This window comes from Aethalodelphis obliquidens, unplaced genomic scaffold (genome assembly GCF_003676395.1).
Source record: "Aethalodelphis obliquidens isolate GAN/ISIS:26980383/991018 unplaced genomic scaffold, ASM367639v1 scaffold40, whole genome shotgun sequence".
Lineage (NCBI taxonomy): Eukaryota > Metazoa > Chordata > Mammalia > Artiodactyla > Delphinidae > Aethalodelphis > Aethalodelphis obliquidens.
The window spans coordinates 9162873-9181062 of NW_020837984.1; the positions used below are offsets into that span (position 1 = coordinate 9162873).

At 37.5% G+C, this 18190-nt stretch overlaps 1 protein-coding gene across 3 annotated transcripts in view; it reads left to right on the forward strand.

Moving 5' to 3' along the window:
* Nucleotides 1-18190, forward strand: part of UGP2 (UDP-glucose pyrophosphorylase 2) — a 55221-nt gene that overhangs the window by 6948 nt on the left and 30083 nt on the right. For all 3 annotated transcript variants that reach the window (XM_027131820.1, XM_027131817.1, XM_027131819.1), the window contains exons 2-3: nucleotides 8710-8837; nucleotides 9689-9796. In XM_027131820.1, the coding sequence (XP_026987621.1) occupies nucleotides 8724-8837; nucleotides 9689-9796 (222 nt within the window). In that variant the 5' untranslated portion in view covers nucleotides 8710-8723. The remainder of the gene's footprint in view (nucleotides 1-8709; nucleotides 8838-9688; nucleotides 9797-18190) is intronic.

The following is an 18190-nucleotide window of genomic DNA, read 5'->3' on the forward strand; positions in this document are numbered from 1 at the left end:
TTTTCTAGACTGGTGTCCTTTTTACACAGCCTACAGTTTCTTTTCTAAACTGTCATGTTTTGAACTTGGTGTAATAGTGTTTGAATTGTGGACATTTTGGTCTTGGATAATTTGATGGATTGTCCCAGGCACAGTGACTATTAATTGAAACCATATGTCTTAGGTCTCTAAAATTGTACTACCAGGCATGCATCTTCCTATTAATAACTTACTAAATTCTTTGCAAGTTGGCTTGCTAAGTTATTGAAAGAAAATTAAACTTTATGTGTGTTTTGGTTGGGTTTATGTGTGAGAAAGGGGATAGTACTCCATTTGAAAGCTGTTTTCCAGTTCTCTTAACTGGTAAGCAAGCATCTCCTTCAGTTCGTTGCAAAGTAATTGTCTAGGATTCAAATTCTGCCAACAGTCCCATTGTTTACTTTTCTCCATCATTGCCAAATGAAATCCGTTGTGCCCCCAAACCATTTTGACAATTAAGAATTGTTTTTGAGAGCCATGGAGAAATTGGCTATGTTGTCTTAGTTAACTTATATAAACAACAAAATGTTTTGTTTTCCAAACCATTGCTAGATATTTGTTAGTTTTTTTATGTAAATCAAGAAAGTTCCCTGTTTCTCTGTGATCTTTACTTGTATCTTTAAAAAAAAACCCCACTATTTGTTATATTCATGTACATGAAATAGTCATGTTATGCTTAGTCTACTTTTTAATTGTTAGACTATTCTAGGGGACACTCCTTTTAACAATAGTTCCACTTGCTCTTTGGCTGCAAAGGTAATTGAAGTTTGTGTTTTTCTCTGGTTGCTGCCCTGGCAAAGACTGATGTGATTTTTCATTTATGTTATAACCCTGACTAGAATTTTAAAGCTTCCAAAGAGTGTAGGAAAACCAAATAACACAGTTCTGCACTGTTGTGGGTTCATTTACGCCGATGGTAAAATGCTTAGGCCTGGTAATAAAATATTTATAGAGTACATAAAAGCTTTCTTCCATTTTTCATTGCCCAGAAAATAAACAATATAGAAGGAAAAGTTGAAGCGCACAAGAGAATGCTTATTCTGATATGTAGTTTTCACTTCACGCAGTAACTTCACTTGATAGACATATTTGGGTTTTTGCAGTTTTCATTCAGATTTGGTGGCATACAGCCTGGAGGTGGTAAACTACGTAATGCACCACTGTAACAGAGAAAGGGAGAACTTCCTCCAGGAAGAAGAGGCAGGGCGCCACGCAGCAGGGTTGGGATTCTTGCTTGGCTGCCACTGTGACCTTAGGCAAGTCAGCATCTCTAGGCTCTGTTTCATCTCCAAGATAAGGGAATTAGACTCACTGACCTTAAAGCCTTTCCAAGGTTAAAAATTTTATCTAAATGCACATGTATCAAATTACACGGCAGGCCTGTCAAATCATTTTTTGGTCCTTGATGGTGATTTTATGTTGTAACCCTTTTCTCTCCTCTCAACAAATGGGAAATGGGTGTGATAGGCCCCTTACCATCCATTAAACTTGTTGCAGAGTGATATTATTTAACTAGTTGGCACATCTCTCCTGAATGTTCTGTTTTCCAGAAGTGATATTTTCTGTTTTTTTGGTTTTTGTTGTTTTTGTTTTAAGAGCTAGTCTGTTGTATGAGAGCAAGGTTAATTATTAATGAGAAGTCTGGTTTATGTATAAATTCTAACAGTTAAAAATATTTTTTAAGCAAGCAATGCATGATTAGCAAAAATCTTGATTATTAAGTAGCTCTGCATGTTCAGTGCTGGAACAGTTCTCAAAAGCCTGGTACCTTTTAATTTTTGTCAATCAAAAATCATTTATTAAGCATTCATATGGCTGTGACCCATGCAAGTGTTAGGATGTACATGGCTGAGTCATTTAAAAATCTATGTAAATGTAAACAGTCATACTATAGTTTATAAGCTAAAATAATATTGACTTTAATACTGAAAGATCATATAAAATTGTATAAGACCAACTAATTGATTTTTCTTTATGATTGAATGACACGAACTTTATTTTTCTGTGTTTTTCCTAAATGAAGCTAAATTTGAATATATAAATTGCCCAATTTTGTTTAATTTCTAAAGTTAGTGAAAACATTATGGTGACATTTATACATAGTAATAAAAATTGAAAGGAAATTTAGAGGTCATTTTGTCTAAACTGCCTACAAGTTTGGAATTTCTTTGACCACATCCATGATACTTGACTGTTAAATCAGCCTCTGCTTGAGAAGCCTTAGGTACTTCAGGTACTCAAGACACGGACCATACTTTTCTTAGCCCCATTTCTCCATGACTGGAAATCATAGCTCTTGAACACTTTCTCTTTGGCCTTACCGGGTACAACCTCCACTGGACAGGACTCTACCTTCTTTATACCCAGCACATTGCAGTATCATAATAGGCTCTTACTCATTAATTAATAGGCTTAACTCATTAATTAATAGGCTTAACTCATTAATTAATAAACATTACTTGAGTACTATGTTTCAAGCTCTGTTTTATGAATACATTGGGTATACAGTGGTGAACAAAATAGACACAATATATTCTTGGATATTGTTGGGTAAGATATACATTGAATAAATTTTAGAAAGTATGATGTCAAAGGGGAGGTTCAAGGATCTACCATATGAGCATGTAATGGGCAACTGTGCTTAGTTTAGAAAGATTTCTAGGAAGAGATTACATTTAAATTGGACACACAAATAATATATTCCTGGCTGTTCAAACCACTAACATGAGAAGTTAAGTCTTGATCTCCAAATCAGGTGCCTGTACTGTGCCAGGTGTTGAGGTAGGTATAGGAAAAAAAGTTGAATAACACTATATGGCTTGTGCCCGTAAGGTGATACAGACAGACATCTCAGCAAAGAATTAAAGTTTTGGGGGTATTTGATATGTGTCTGATACAGCGCAGATTAAAACCTCCACATAGCCGAGTTGTGGTAGAAAGGAAGGCCTCTTTGAACGTTCAGAAGCCACCACCTAGAACACAAGGAATGCCACCTCCACAATAGTAGATGCTATTCAACTCACAGAGTTTGAGCTTTTGGGGGCTGAGGGATCAGGGAGTTTCCCGGGTGTTGGGATGATTCTCATGACTTTGGAATTTACAACTGGGCCTTTAATTTCTATTTTTCTCTCGTGTGTTTTGGAACAGTCTTATAATAGGATGGTTTTAATTTCATAGAGCAGAAAAATACCAACTCAGTTGGCTTAAAAAATGAGGGACTTACTTACATCACATGAATCTTGAAGTAGGATGTTCCAGGGTTGGTTGATTCCGTGCAAAGACTGCATCAGTCTTTTCTTCCTTCTCTTATTTGTCTCGTTATTGGGTCAGCTTTCTTCAAAGTCACTAAATGGCAGAAGAAACTGAAGGTGAGGGGTGGACACATACTCATTGTGGCCAGGGATGGAAAAGGTACTATTTTTTCTCAGGTGTCTCTTTTTTCAGTGAGGAACGCCTTTATCCAAAGGTCTTTGCAAACTATATCTTTGTTGCTCACTGGCCAGAATCATTTTACGTTTCACATTTAAACCAGTCCCTGGGAAGGCTTTAGACCAGTCTGGGCCTGGTGCCATTTCTGAAGGCCTTGGAGCAGAGAATAGGTGACCAGAATAGCAATGGGGTAGGAAGATGATTGATATGCATGGCTGATACAAACATGTTCAAATAAATGGAGTAGAGTCTATATCAGAGCTACTCAAGGCAATACTGGCTGCATTCAGTTATTTGAAATGCATATTCTCCTCACTCCAGACCCAGAGGCAGGATCTCTGGGAGCTTGCCCAGGAATCGTGTGTTTTAACAAGCCCTCCAGGTGATCTGCATGCATATTAAAGTTTTAGAAGTACTATTGAGACAGGAACTTGGAGCCTTTAGGCATTCTGCTTGAGCACTTTCTTTGGCTACTCAGAAAAGTACTTCAGCTTGGCTTTTAAGGTATGTCTGGCTAAGGAATTTGTATTTCTTTCCCATCAAATGAAAATCCCATCAAATGGAGAAGTGACATGATTAGAGTTGCAGTTTAAGGGAACAAATCCATTCTGCCTGGTACCACCAGATTAGAGTGACAGATGGGTAGACTAGTTAGAAAGCTGTTGTCATCATGACCAGGAGAGTGAAATTAAAGTAGCAGTAGTGGGAATGGAAAGCAATGAATGGAATGGTGGCAGTTCAGTTAGGAAGTTTGGTATTGGATTGGATGTAATGTGAGGGGAAAGGAGGGAAGAGCCAACTGTGACTGAGATTTCTAGGTCACCTCGGAGTGACTAGGAGAATGTTAATGCCATGGGGTGCCGGGGCGGGAGGGGTGGAGGCAGGGAGATGAATTTAGTTTAGATGATGAGTTTTGTTTTGGACATGTTGAGCTTGAGGTACCCAGCTGGTTATCCAGGTGCAAAAGGTCTAGAAGGCAATAGGGAATGTGAGCCTGGAGCTCAGGAAAAAAAGATCAGGATGTATTTGGGAGTTATCAGTAAGGAGATCGATAAGGAAATAATTGAGGGGGAAAATGGTCTGAGGACAGAATCTTAGGAAACCCAGGAAGTAGGAGAAGAAAGAAGGAGCCAGTTATGGAAACTGAGGCATGGTTAGAGAGGTAGGAGAAGATGTAAGATAATACTGGGTAGCTGAATCCAAAGAATAAGAGCTTTTCTAGAGGAATATTCGCAAACAACTGGTTTAAAGGACTGCAGTAAGAGCCCGGGAGAGGCTGTTTAGGTTTAATAAGTCATAAGTCTACTCAGCATATGTCCTCGGCTTTATTCATGGTTATTTTCAGTTGCCATTACGTTCTTAGAGTTTCGTACTTATTTGGCTCACAGGTCATTTCCTGGTTTAAGATTAAGTGAGCTTGCCAATTCTATGACTTTGGGTACCTTTCATTGTGGGTTTCCAAGGAAGGTTGGGACTAATCAGATCTAACGAGTGGTGGGAGGTGGCCTGGGAGGGAGGGCTCCTCACCTTCTTCGTTGCTCTAGGTGTTATCTCTGGCCTGCTCCTTGTGAAGCTAGCTTTCTGCTTTGGAATGTGAAGTTGTTTTGTTTGCCAATATCAGGATGTCAGGGAAGGGTATTATGTACACTTCTTAGTTGCTGAAATGGATAAAATGAAATACCTGAATTAAGAAATGAAAACAATCACTTGCTAGTCTCCTACTTCTCAATTCTATTCCTTTCCTCCTCCTCTTCTCTTCCCCCCCTCCTTTTTTGGCTCCAGTTGGATAGGGGAAAGTCGGTGGTATTGAAATCTTAGTTCTCGTAAACAGGAAAGAATTAGGAAATTGAGGTACGGGAAAAGTTTCGAAAGGCCTACTGCTTGTTCTATCCCCAATTTACTAAATTGTCATTAAGTCAACTAAGACAATTCTAGTAAACCCAGGTTCATGTGGTAGGGAGTTTCCCGTCTGTTCCAACTGGGCATAAGAAGACATTCTGATAGACATGCTTTCAGAGGAGAGTGTTATTTGGGGATTTTGTGCCAAAGATTAAAAAGAGCCAGACTAGGAGGGGAAAAATGAGCAGGATATTTCTACCTCACTGTGGTGGAATTGGGCTCAGAATAAATTGGCTTTGCTTCCAGCATTAGCCTGCTCTGTGACTTTGGGTAGGTCATTTAACTTTTCACCCTCAGTTTCCTCATCTGTAAAATGTTGAGGGTAGATTAAATGCTCCATCTCGTGTCTAAAAATCTTTTGATTTATGATTGAGGTAATGAAATGTTTGATTCCTAAAACGCTCTGTCTAAAGTGGAGGGGGATCAATTCTCTATTGCTAGGAAGTGAGGTGGTACAAAACATTTTAGGAGATTAGAAAGCTTGCATTATTCAGTGGATTCTTTAATTGACCTTCCATTAGAAACACAGCTGCCATTGCCAGAAGTGTAACCTGAGAATGTTAAGTCCAAGAAAGCTTCTGAGTTCTATACTTCTTTTCCTACCAGAAATTCCAGACCTTTCTTAAAAAATTCAGGATGGATAAAAGAGGTCACTGCAAAGGGAAATGGTTTCTAGCTCCATGCTTCCTAGTCTGTGCCAGCTGCTTAAGATTGAAAATTCTTTATTCCTTAAAAGCCCTTATTCTTTAATCACTTAAAATCAGAACTTCATAGTAGCACTTTGCCCAGGGGAAGGGGAAGGGGAAGGAAACAGCAGTGGAATGAGGTGGAAGAGGTAATAGGCTTATAACGTTCTTTGTTGTAAAAGCTGTTAAGATTTGTAGAGGGGTAGAAGGAATACAAATTGTTCTTCATCTGCATTTGGTGCTATATCAAACCAATCAAAGTTAGGGATATTTGTCACAACTCGAGTTTTTTTTTTTTTTTTGGCTGCGTTGGATCTTTGTTGCTGCGCGCGGGCTTTCTCTAGTTGCTGCGAGAGGGGGCTACTCTTTGTTGAGGTGCGCGGGCTTCTCATTGCGGTGGCTTCTCTTGTTGCACAGCACGGGCTCTAGCCGCGAGGGCTCAATAGTTGTGGCTCGCGGGCTCTAGAGCACAGGCTCAGTAGTTGTGGCTCACGGGCCTAGCTGCTCCGCGGCATCTGGGATCCTCCCGGACTGGGGCATGGACCCGTGTCCCCTGCATCGGCAGGCGGACTCTCAACCACTGCGCCAGCAGGGAAGCCCTAGAAGACTGTGTTTTGATTGTCACAAATTGTACTGTCTAAAAACATTCTTGAGGTGATTGTCTTAAAAAAAAAAAAAAAAAGTTCTCCGAAGACAAAATAGGAACAATTATTATAACAGAAAATAATTATGGTCGAAATGTCTGTGGTTCCTTGGGAATGCTGTGCTTTTTGTGTTTTCCATCATTAGTGCAGTTTAAGTGAATGTATATAGTTCAGAGGTCTTCATATTTGCATTTTAAAATTAGGTAAATGACCTCAACTTTCAAGCTTGAATTCATTTTTAATTTTAATTTTATTTCATACAATGTGTAGACAGTTACCTGTTCTCTGCATTTATAAGTATAAACAATATAAGTCTGTTAATTCTGTAATTTTATAATTATGTAACTCTATCCTATCCTTAAAAAATTTAAAGTAAACCCTTTATGTGCAAAAAAAAGTTATGCTAACGTGTTCATCCATTATCATCATTTTTTACATATTATAATCAAATTGCTACTTACGAGTTGAAACATATCTTTATGTTGTTTATGGAACATACAGGTGTGTGTTTCTTATGATGTTTCTTAGCTCACAAAGAAGTTATTTATGAACTACAGTGTGGGTCATTTTGGTAGTTTTACTGGAGTCCATAAACTTAAGCCTTTAAGAAAAGCACATTTAGAAAACACTATTTTAGGATTAGGTTGTGTGCTTTCACCAAACTCCCTTGTATTTTTTTTTAATTTTAATGTGTTGGAAATTGTGTATATACTTTTTATTTTGAAGAGCTATGATAAATAACTCATTTGTTAACATTTTTCGGTGTTTGGGAAAGGCTGTCTACATTAAATTACGTCAGGACTTACATATTTACTAATTTTTAATAGTAAATTTACTAATTTCTGCTCTTAAAACTATCTTTAAAATATTGATTATGTTGCCTTTAATTCTGTCTATATGCTTCCTTCTGCCCAGATAACAAATGAAGGAATTTATGGTATGTGGGAGTGTTTTTAGGTATATTGAAATATGGTTTTGCTAAATTAACCAACATTTGTAGAACTAACTAGCTATCAAAAGAAATGTTTGAACATAAGCTTCAAAAATACATTTATAAAATAAGATTGAGTTAGGTATTGAGGATAAAGAGGGGGTGAACAATAATCCGATTGTTCCTTATTTTACAAGAAGTAGACAGGGTAATTTCTGTCTAGATAATGAAGTATGTAAAACAACCTTGTTGGCATTTTTCTCCTAAGGTACTTGGGCCTGGGATGTTTTCTTTTTCTGCGTTTTTCTTTGTTTGTTTTCATCTAAGGGGCATTTCTGTCACCTTTAGTGAGATCCATCTGTCTTAGAGGTGCCCAGCTATGCCAGAAGTCCTGATAGTCTTGTCCAACACACATGAGCGTTGAAAAGTTTGGCTGAAATTAGGAACCAGAAACAGGGAGGCAGCCCTGTGCCCTTCTCCTTTTAAAATGAAAATTTTGATGCCAGGAAAGTAGAGGCACTTTGGAATAGCCAGTATCTCTCAAGAGGTTCTTCTTTAGGGAGGAATATGAACTAGAGTGGCTCCCCTTCTAAAATGGAAAGGATTCCTTAAATTTTTCATCTGTCCTGGAGGAGGAAGGAGTCAATTTGGCTTCAGTTGCCAAACCCTTCAGTTCTCTTATGAGGCAGCAGTTCCATAAGGACAGGTTCTATAAAATATGCCCTTATTAATGTTATTCCAGGCGTTCTCACTTTTTTCCAGCTTTGACAGCTAGGACGGAAAAACATCAGCGGAGTTGGAACTATATGCTCAAATGAAGATTAATCATTTTACTTCCACCTGCTTCATCTCCCCCAAAGTGTTTAGTATTTTAGATACACCTGTAAAGCATATAGATGTACCAAACAGTCAAATTTGAGTGCATATGATTATTGAGTCATAACTAGTTGACAGTGCTAAAATCCTCCTGGAGATTGATGGGACCAGAAGATTGAGCCCTTTTCATTTGCTGGCACACCAGAAATAAATTGGTTGTGGTTTACCAGCTGTTTGAATGGCTGTCTGAGTTCTCAGTCTGTGGTTTTTATATTTTTGTTTTAAGATCTCAGCAAAACAATGTCTCAAGATGGCGCTTCTCAGTTCCAAGAAGTCATTCGACAAGAACTAGAATTATCTGTGAAGAAGGAACTAGAAAAGATACTCACCACAGCACCATCACATGAGTTTGAAGTAAGGACCCTACACTGTTTTTGCTTTCATCCATCTACATACTGAGTTGCTATTGCTGCTACTGATCATCTAGCCTGAAATAAGCACAAGATGTAGTGATATATTTAAAAAATTAGGATTGCTCAATAATTAAGGATTTTCAATATTTGCCCATTATAAAACCATTGTCTTTTTTATTTTTTAAATTCTGGTAAGTTTCTAAAGTTTGAAAGAATCAGAACAAAATTACAATTTATGTGATCTGTGTTTTGGTATCATTGGATGGAAAAATGGATACCAGTGTTCAGTTAAAATTGTGAGAAGTTAATTTATCAACCTTATATCCTGCATGCCTTTTCCAAAGAGCCAGTTCTAACAGAACTATGCTACTCTGACAGCTATGATAGAGGTTTCCCAGAATAGGCAGGTGTTTACTTTTCTACTTATAAATCAATAGATTAATTATCCTTTTCATTTTCAAATTTCAATTTATACTTAATGTTTTGAGGTTAGCTGATTTTTGTTCCTTCTTGTTCTTTTGGTGAAGATTAATTGTCACTTAAAAGAAGTAGAGAAATACATTGGTGAGTAAATGTAGAGAACCAGTTGGAATTCCCACAGGCCAAATGGTGTTCAGATTACATGATACAGGTGGGAGATGGCGAGTGTACTTGTATTCCTTTAAGTGTGGTTCCTATTAGCTTTTTTTCCTCTTTAGTTTTAAATTGGGGTGTAAAAAAGTCTCTGCTGTACTCCATGTTTTAAACGTATAAGAATTTCACTGAAAGGTATTTTAAATGTACAATATATGTCTGTTTTTATTAAATATTAAAGCATTCTGCTAGTTATAACAACGACTTCTATTCTCATAGCACACTAAAAAAGACCTTGATGGATTTCGGAAGCTATTTCATAGATTTTTGCAAGAAAAGGGACCTTCTGTGGATTGGGGAAAAATCCAGAAACCTCCAGAAGATTCGGTAAGTTTTGGATAAAATGTAGGAAAATTTAAGGTAATTTCAGACACTGGTTTAACTTTTGGGGGTGGGATACTATAGGGTACCTGTAGGAACCATCAATTCAGACATTGAAACTACAGAGATAGCCTGCTACTACTTTCCTTTCTTTTAGACCCATCTATCCAGTCCTGCAGAGCACTTATGAAAGTCTAATCTCCCTATAACACTACCTCATAACTTAACATCCTTGAATATGAGGCAGTTCTTTTGTTTAAACACATGGTAAGAGCTTCATTATGTTTTCTTCCATCTCCAAACCATCTGATTTCTCATTGCCTATAGGGTCATGTACAGTCACTGTCAGGTACTTAAAGCTCTCCCTATGCTTTCAACCCATCTTTCTAGCTGTATTTCCCTTGCCTGCCTTTCTTGAACCAACCCAGCATTCCCTTCACACACATAGTATTTCCCTGCTTCTAGACTTCTGTGTATGTTGTTCCCTTGGAATGCTATGGGCTCTTCACCTATCAAAATCCTGCTCATTCTTTGAGGCTCAGTCTAAATGCCTCCACCTCTGTTGTCAGCTCCTAGCAGAAAGCTGCACTGAAGAGGTGTAATGCGGTAGTATCGGAGGTTCAAATCCTAGCTCTAATGCTTTTGAGCTTTGTGTAAAATGAGAATGATACCAAGTGCTTTCTGTACTTCACAGGGTTGTTATGAGACTCTCTTAAGAAACATATGGAAACATGTTAAACCATGAAACATTTTGCAGATGTTCGTGGTTATTTCTATCATGCTGAGGTAGTAAGCCAGCCTAATTAGTAGCAGTTGTTTGTATGCATGTGTTGTCTTCTTACTAGTCTTTGAGGCTAGGAGACCATGTATCCTGAGTTGAATGATTGATCTAAATTAAGTGATTGTTTCAGGGACAGGTTTGGTTAACACAGTGACCTTTCTTTCCTTTCCTGTCAGCAGTTTTGACCACTGCTGCTTGTGGCATTTTTCACTGAAGGTAGAAAAGACTTGATGGAGTGGAATAATTGCATGTAGATAGTTTATCTCTTATGTATCTGTAATCTTAAATAATCTAATACTGGTTTAAAAACAGGGCTGTTTTAAGCAGGAGTTTGGCAAACTACTGTCTGAGGGCTGCACCACTGCTTGTGTTTTGTAAAGTTTTATTGGGACATCATGCATTCATTTGTATACCATATCTGGTGGCTTAAGCTAGTGGAGTCCCTCATATTTCTTCTAATGAGAAAATCTTAAATGTAGTTCCTGGTGAAGAGTACTTTTTTTCCTATATGTCAAAATTGTCTTTCAGTTATAAAACTTAAAAATTATAAATTACATGTTCATGGTAAAAAAAGAAAACAAAGCAAAAAAAAAAAAATCCCACCTAAGCGTTCACCTTGAGGACTCTCATTTTTGATGTTGAAGTTAAAATTCCTCTTGTCTGTAGTGCTTGCCAATTACAGTGTGCATATATATATATATTTTTTTCTTTAGGGTCTTCTATTTTAGTCTTTGATTTCCTTCGCTCTAGTGATGTACTGTGATTTATTTTTCTGCTTTTAAGTGGTAGAATTAATGATATTTTCTCCTGAAAAATTATTTAGAGCAATCTTCTGGATAGGTATATAATTTTAAAAAGGAACTAGTTGTAAATTCAGTCAGATTAAAAAAAGAATGTTTGGGAGTAGGCCTAAAATTATAATAAAAAATTTATACATTATGTATTTTCCCACTTTAAATACTTAATATTTTTGCTAGGAATTTATTCTTAGTTGAAATGACTTTACTTTTCTGATTAATGACAGACCTGGGGATAAAGGTTTTCTTCTTAATTCTTGCAGACTTGGGAATTTTTTTTCTCGTTACACAAACTTAACCTTTTGATGATAGAGCCTACCTTGAAGGAAGGCACAAAAATTGATTACTTTCAGTATATTTTATGATTCAGGATTCTGCTTTCACAATGGAGAAATCTGCCTTTGTGTATTTTGAGAGAAGATTATGATACATAGTAGGGTTTCTTGGCATGGGGATTGGAGTCGGGGGGAGGAAGCAAGTAGAGGGATCAGAACCACCTAGGGATTTTTCCAGTTCAGCGCCACCATTCCAAACAAGGTCTTGACAAATCCTTTCAGGAGGCTGTGCCCCTGCAGTGAGCTGTAGTTACTGATAGGAATGCTGAATTGATATAGAAAAATAAAAAGAAAGAAATATAGAATTCTGGATGTAATATGATTTTATGAAGTCTTTTCTCTTTCTGTTTATAAAAATGTAAGTCTCCATTAAAAATATGTCTTTGGGGGCTTCCCTGGTGGCACAGTGGTTGAGAGTCCGCCTACCGATGCAGGGGACACGGGTTCGTGCCCCGGTCCGGGAAGATCCTACATGCCGCGGAGCGGCTGGGCCCGTGAGCCATGGCCGCTGAGCCTGCGCGTCCGGAGCCTGTGCTCCGCAACGCGAGAGGCCACAACAGTGAGAGGCCCGCGTACCAAAAAAAAAAAAAAAAAAAATATATATATATATATATATATATATGTCTTTATTTTAAAGCCTAGGTTGTGAGCATCTTTTAAAAAATGTTCTTATAATCCCATGTGCCCTTAATGTTGAGGGTTTTGAAATGCAGAGGGAAAAAATAAGTTTGCTCTTTTAACTATGTTATGAGCTTCTTGAGGGCACAAATGTGTCTTACATACTCTGTTAACTATTAGCTTTGGCAAGTAGTTCTGAGAATACAAATTATAGGTTAATATTCATTCACCTTGCTTCCCCTACACTCCTCCGGCTCCCTCCCTCTCCTCCCCACTCCCAGGCTTTTTACTCTCTGGTCATAGAGGTTATATAGAGGTTAGTTTTCCTTTCAAAACACATTATTTAGTGAACATAGGTTCTTTTTTTTTTTTTTTTTAAGCATTTTAAAAAATTTATTTGTTTTTGGCTGTGTTGGGTCTTCGTTGCTGTGTGCGGGATTTCTCTAGTTGTAGCAACCGGGGGCTACTGTTCGTTGCAGTGCGCGGGCTTGTCATTGCGGTGGCTTTTCTTGTTGCGGAGCACGGGCTCTAGGCGCGTGGGCTTCAGTAGTTGTGGCACGCGGCTCAGTAGTTGTGGCTCAAGGGCTCTAGAGCACAGGCTCATTAGTTGTGGCACATGGGCTTAGTTGCTCAGCAGCATGTGCGATCTTCCCAGACGAAGGCTCGAACCCGTGTCCCCTGTGTTGGCAGGCAGATTCTTAACCACTGTGCCACCAGGGAAGCCTGAACATAGGTTTTTATTTTTTAAATGCAGGTGATACTGTACCCTCTTAACTAAAAAGAAATTATTGTCAGAGAATAGCCATTTAGAGTGACATTTCTCATGTCATCCTTGCATATAAACATTGTTATGACAGAGGATCTATATTTTTGTGTAGGAGTTGGCCACCTTGTTTTGTAAATAAAGTTTTCAGAACACAACCACACTTACTCATTTACATATTGTCTATAGCTGTTACAATGCTGTGATACTACAATGGCAGAGTTGAATAGTTGTGATGAAGACTATACGGCTTACAAAACCCGAAATACTTCCTTTCTGGACCTTTATGGAAAAAGTTTGTTGACCCCATTTTAGTGTATTTATTTTTAGAAGATCTTCAGTAGTTTACTTCTTTGGTTCCCAGAAAACCGACCTCAAATGCCTTTTTCAATTCAGATGATTACATTTTAGGTAAAACTATTTTTTTGTAAATACTAGATTGGAGGATATACTTATAGAGAGACATTGAAATTTTATGTTGTCAAGTTTTACTTACTCATTCTTGCCTACTGTGTTGAATACTTCATTTTAGCTCTGTCAGTGAGCACATATATATATATATATATATATTTTATATATATTTTTTATTGAGGTATAACTAACATACAACATTTTATTACTTTCAGATGTACAACATAGTGATTTAATTTAACATTTGTATGCATTGCTAAATGATCACCACTGTAAGTCTAGTAACCATCTGTCACCATACAGAGTTAATACAATGTTATTGACTGTACTCTCCATGTTTTACTTTACATCCCCATGACTTATTTATTTTATAACTGAAAGTTTGTGCTTCTGGATCCCCATCACACATTTCACTTCCTCCTCCCCTTTGGCAACCACCAGTCTGTTCTCTGACATACGTGTTTTGTTTTTGAAAAGCCTATTGAGCCCATATTTTATTGAATTATGCTTAGAAGAAGAACGCAATTTATGGAGTTATGCCATGGATAATGCTTTGCCCCCATTTTGTGAGTGTTAATCTTGATTATTACATTCATTTAGTTATCTTGATATTTAGCTACTTAAGGAAAGTTTTTAAAAAAATAAGGTTAATGTTTTTGACTAGCAAGGAGGGACCAGTCAGCATGTACAGCTTCATTGGACCATTTAATTGCTTTCTAGAGAGTTCGTAAGAGTGTCTTGTTCCTCGCCAAGCTTAATGTTTGAGCTTAAGTGTTGAGGATGGAGAGGGATGGGAAATAGATAAAAGATATGGGAAGATACAGAGCCTACTCAAGAAGGTATTGGGACTGACGGGCTCTTTTGAGCCCTAACTTAAAACCTGTTATCACCTGGCTGGCCATGACCTCTGATGACAATAAAGTACATTATCATTTATATGAAAATTATATGAAAAATATTCTCTAAATTTTTCATTTAGATAGGAACACAAAGTCCCTGGTTGATTTATGATTGTCATTCTTGTTTTATAGTCCTCAAAAGGGTGAGGGTGTATTTGTGAATGGGGAGGAGTTATATAGGGTCAACTCTTTTTGTTTGTTTGATTGAGATAGAGAATTGGCATGAAAAATATCGTATCAATGTGGTATTTAGCTTCAACAGATTTTTTTGTTTTGTTCCACAAAATAACTGAGAACTTTTCTTACTCTTAGTCTTATCAGTACAAAAACATTAAAGCGTGTTTAAATATAATAATAAAGCATTCTGAGAAAGTTACAGTATACGTGTACAGAGTAAAAATACAGATTTTTTTAATTTGTCTTTTGGAAGGTGAATTATAATATATTGTGCAGCTAATGTTTGCACATCTTTTTTGAAAGACTTACTGGAGGCAATTTGGCCAAGGATCTGCTGTGATATGACACAGGATGGTTTGCTTTGAGCATGATGAAGATTTCCCAACTGTAGTCAGCAGCTAATGGCAAAGCCATTAGAGACTTGTTTTGCGTGTGTGTAGAGATAACATTAGATCCTGTAAAGAAGATGTGGTACATATATACAATGGAATATTACTCAGCCATAAAAGGAATGAAATTGGGTCATTTGTAGAGGTATGGATGGACCTAGAGACTGTCATACAGAGTGAAGTAAGTCAGAAAGAGAAAAACAAATATCGTATATTAACACATATATGTGGAATCTAGAAAAATGGTACAGATGAACTGGTTTGCAAGGCAGAAATAGAGACACAGATGTAGAGAACAAACATGTGGACACCAAGGGGGGAAAGCAGGGTGGGGGGTGATGGTGGTGGTGGGATGAATTGGGAGATTGGGATTGACATATATACACTAATATGTATAAAATGGATAACTAATAAGAACCTACTGTATAAAAATATTTTTTTTTTAATTAAAAAAAAAAGATAACATTAGATCCTGAATGTAAAAGTATTCCACAAAAAGGAAATAGGTAGTAGCATTTAAGGAAATGGTCCTGGGGACATGGGTGGATACCAGAGAGCCTCATCTTTTCCTTGAAGTAAAATTTTAAAATGGTAATATGTAGAATTACTAATCTAATCAAAAATACTAATACTAATTTGGCAAATATTGCTAAAACTCATTCCCTGCCTTTTGATTCCATGATGAATTGAACAGTCTTTAATTTTCTCCAGGACTACCTTCCTTTACATGCCTTTATATACAGGAAACTTATTTCAGGAAGGGGATGTGACTAAGGGGGCTGACCACAGGCCTATGAGTCTTACTTCTGTTCTGGTTACTTATTTATTATTTCACTTTAGAAATAGTAAATATATGGCCACTTTAACATCAATCCCATGGTTGACTCTGAGAGACTCTAGGTAATAGTGTTAGACCAGGGTCTCTAACCACACCCCCTGTGTCTAGAGTTGGGGATGGTCCAATCCCACAGAATCGAGTTCCTTGGGAAAATTATAGCATGGATATAGGTAGTAGTACCACTCCTCTGAACATTACCATTCCCCCCTCCTCAACCCCCACCATATAGAGAACCTTTTTGGACCTTGGCCCATGTGTTGCAAGGCCTAATATAGATCAATTTATTATTATACTCTCCAAGTGTATATTTTATGTAGGCATTTTGTGTCTTATAATCAGATAAGAACAATACATCTGTGAAGTTCTCCTATCCCACATCTTCATCTGTGGTACAACTGTGAGGGAATTTCCATTATTTTTATTTACTACAGGACAACCCTGAACCTGCAAGATTGGCACTGGAAGAATTAAAAAAAAAAAAAAAGAGTGGGTGGCCCATACCTACCTATAATCCTTTCTGCCCTGTAATTCCTTGGGGACATTTTACTAATTCCTTTTCCTTATTCTAGATCAGATGTGGACAACTGACCCTCTGCTCATCCCATTGTATAGCCAAGATGAAACTGGAATAAGTTTACACTAGGCATCTGAACCAGGAAGTCTCTGCAGGGATTGTAGGCCCTAGGTACATTTTTTGAACTTATAGGTAAAACTGTATAAATGTACATTTTCTCAGAGTGGACAGAAGTACTTTTTTAGAATATCATTCAAGAAACTTTTATTGGGTGCTTCCTCTCTGTCAGGAACTAGCTGCATTCTGGGACTACAAAATAATAAGTCTTGGCCCTTCTTCAGCATTTTGGCCTTGAGTTTTAGAGGAAATGGATCCAGAAACAGCTACCTATGGAATAGTGTGAGAAGCAATCCATAGGGTGCTATGGAAGCATCTAACTGGCATGGGGGCTCTGGAAAGACTTCTTGGCATTAAGGTAGACTCTTGGGGTAACCTTGAGGCAAGACTTCTCTGAGGATGGGAGGAAAATCAAAGAGAAAAAAGCTTTGAACATAATAGGAGTCTAGAAATAAAGAGGTTTATAGCATTTAGCTTGTTCTCTGGTTGTAGAGCATATGGTAGATGTGTCTGCTTCTCTATGGCTAGAGCCAGAAGAAAGGCCCTGAGAGAGCCAGGTGCTGAGTCTCTTTGCCTGACATTGCAGCTCCTGTTGCTGGCTGAAAACCTCAGCCAGTGGGTTACACGGGAAAAATGTCAGAAACTACAGTTTCCATTTAAGAGAGACACTAACGGTGGAAGATGGGAACAGAATTTAAAAACCATGCTTCATTATATACCTCAAACAGTTTGCTTAGATTCTTCAACATTGTAAAACATCAACCCAAATAGTTAAAAGATGCTATTCTTAAAAGCAAAAATGAACAAATGGGACCTAGTTAAACTTAAGAGCTTTTGCACAGCAAAGGAAACCATCAACAAAACAAAAAGACAACCTACAGAATGGGAGAAAATAGTTGCAAACAGTGTGACCGACAAGGGATTAATCTCCAAAATATACAAACAGCTCATATGGCTCTATATAAAAAAAAAACAAACGACCCAGTCAAAAAATGAGCAGAAGACCTAAAGAGACGTTTCTCCAAGGAAGACATACAGATAACCAACAGGCACATGAAAAGATGCTCAACATTGCTAATTATTAGAGAAATGTAAATCAAAACTACATTGAGATATAACCTCACTCTGGTCAGAATGACCATCATCAAAAAATCTACAAATAATTAATGCTGGAGAGGGTGTAAAGAAAGGGAACCGTCCTACACTGTTGGTGGGAATGTAATTTGGTGCAGCTGCTATGGAAAACAGCATGGAGTTTCCTTAAAAAACTAAAAATAGAGTTACCATATGATCCAGCAGTCCCATTCCTGGACATATATCCAGAGAAAACTATAATTTGAAAAGACAACATGCACCCCAATGTTCATAGCAGCACTATTCATAATAGCCAAGACATGGGAACAGCCTAAGTGTCCATCGACAGAGGAATGGATAAAGAAGATGTGGTGTACACACACACACACACACACACACACACACACACACACAGGAATATTACTCAGCCATAAAAACGAATGAAATAATGCCATTTGCAGCAACATGAATGGACCTAGAGATTATCATACTAAGTGAAGTAAGTCAGACAGAGAAAGGCACATATCATATGATATCACTTATATGTGGGATCTAAAAAAATACAAAGGCACTTATTTACAAAACAGAAATAGATTCACAGACATAGAAAACAAACATGGTTACCAAAGGGGAAAAGATGGGAGAGAGGGATAAATTAGGAGTTTGGGATTAACAGATACACACTAC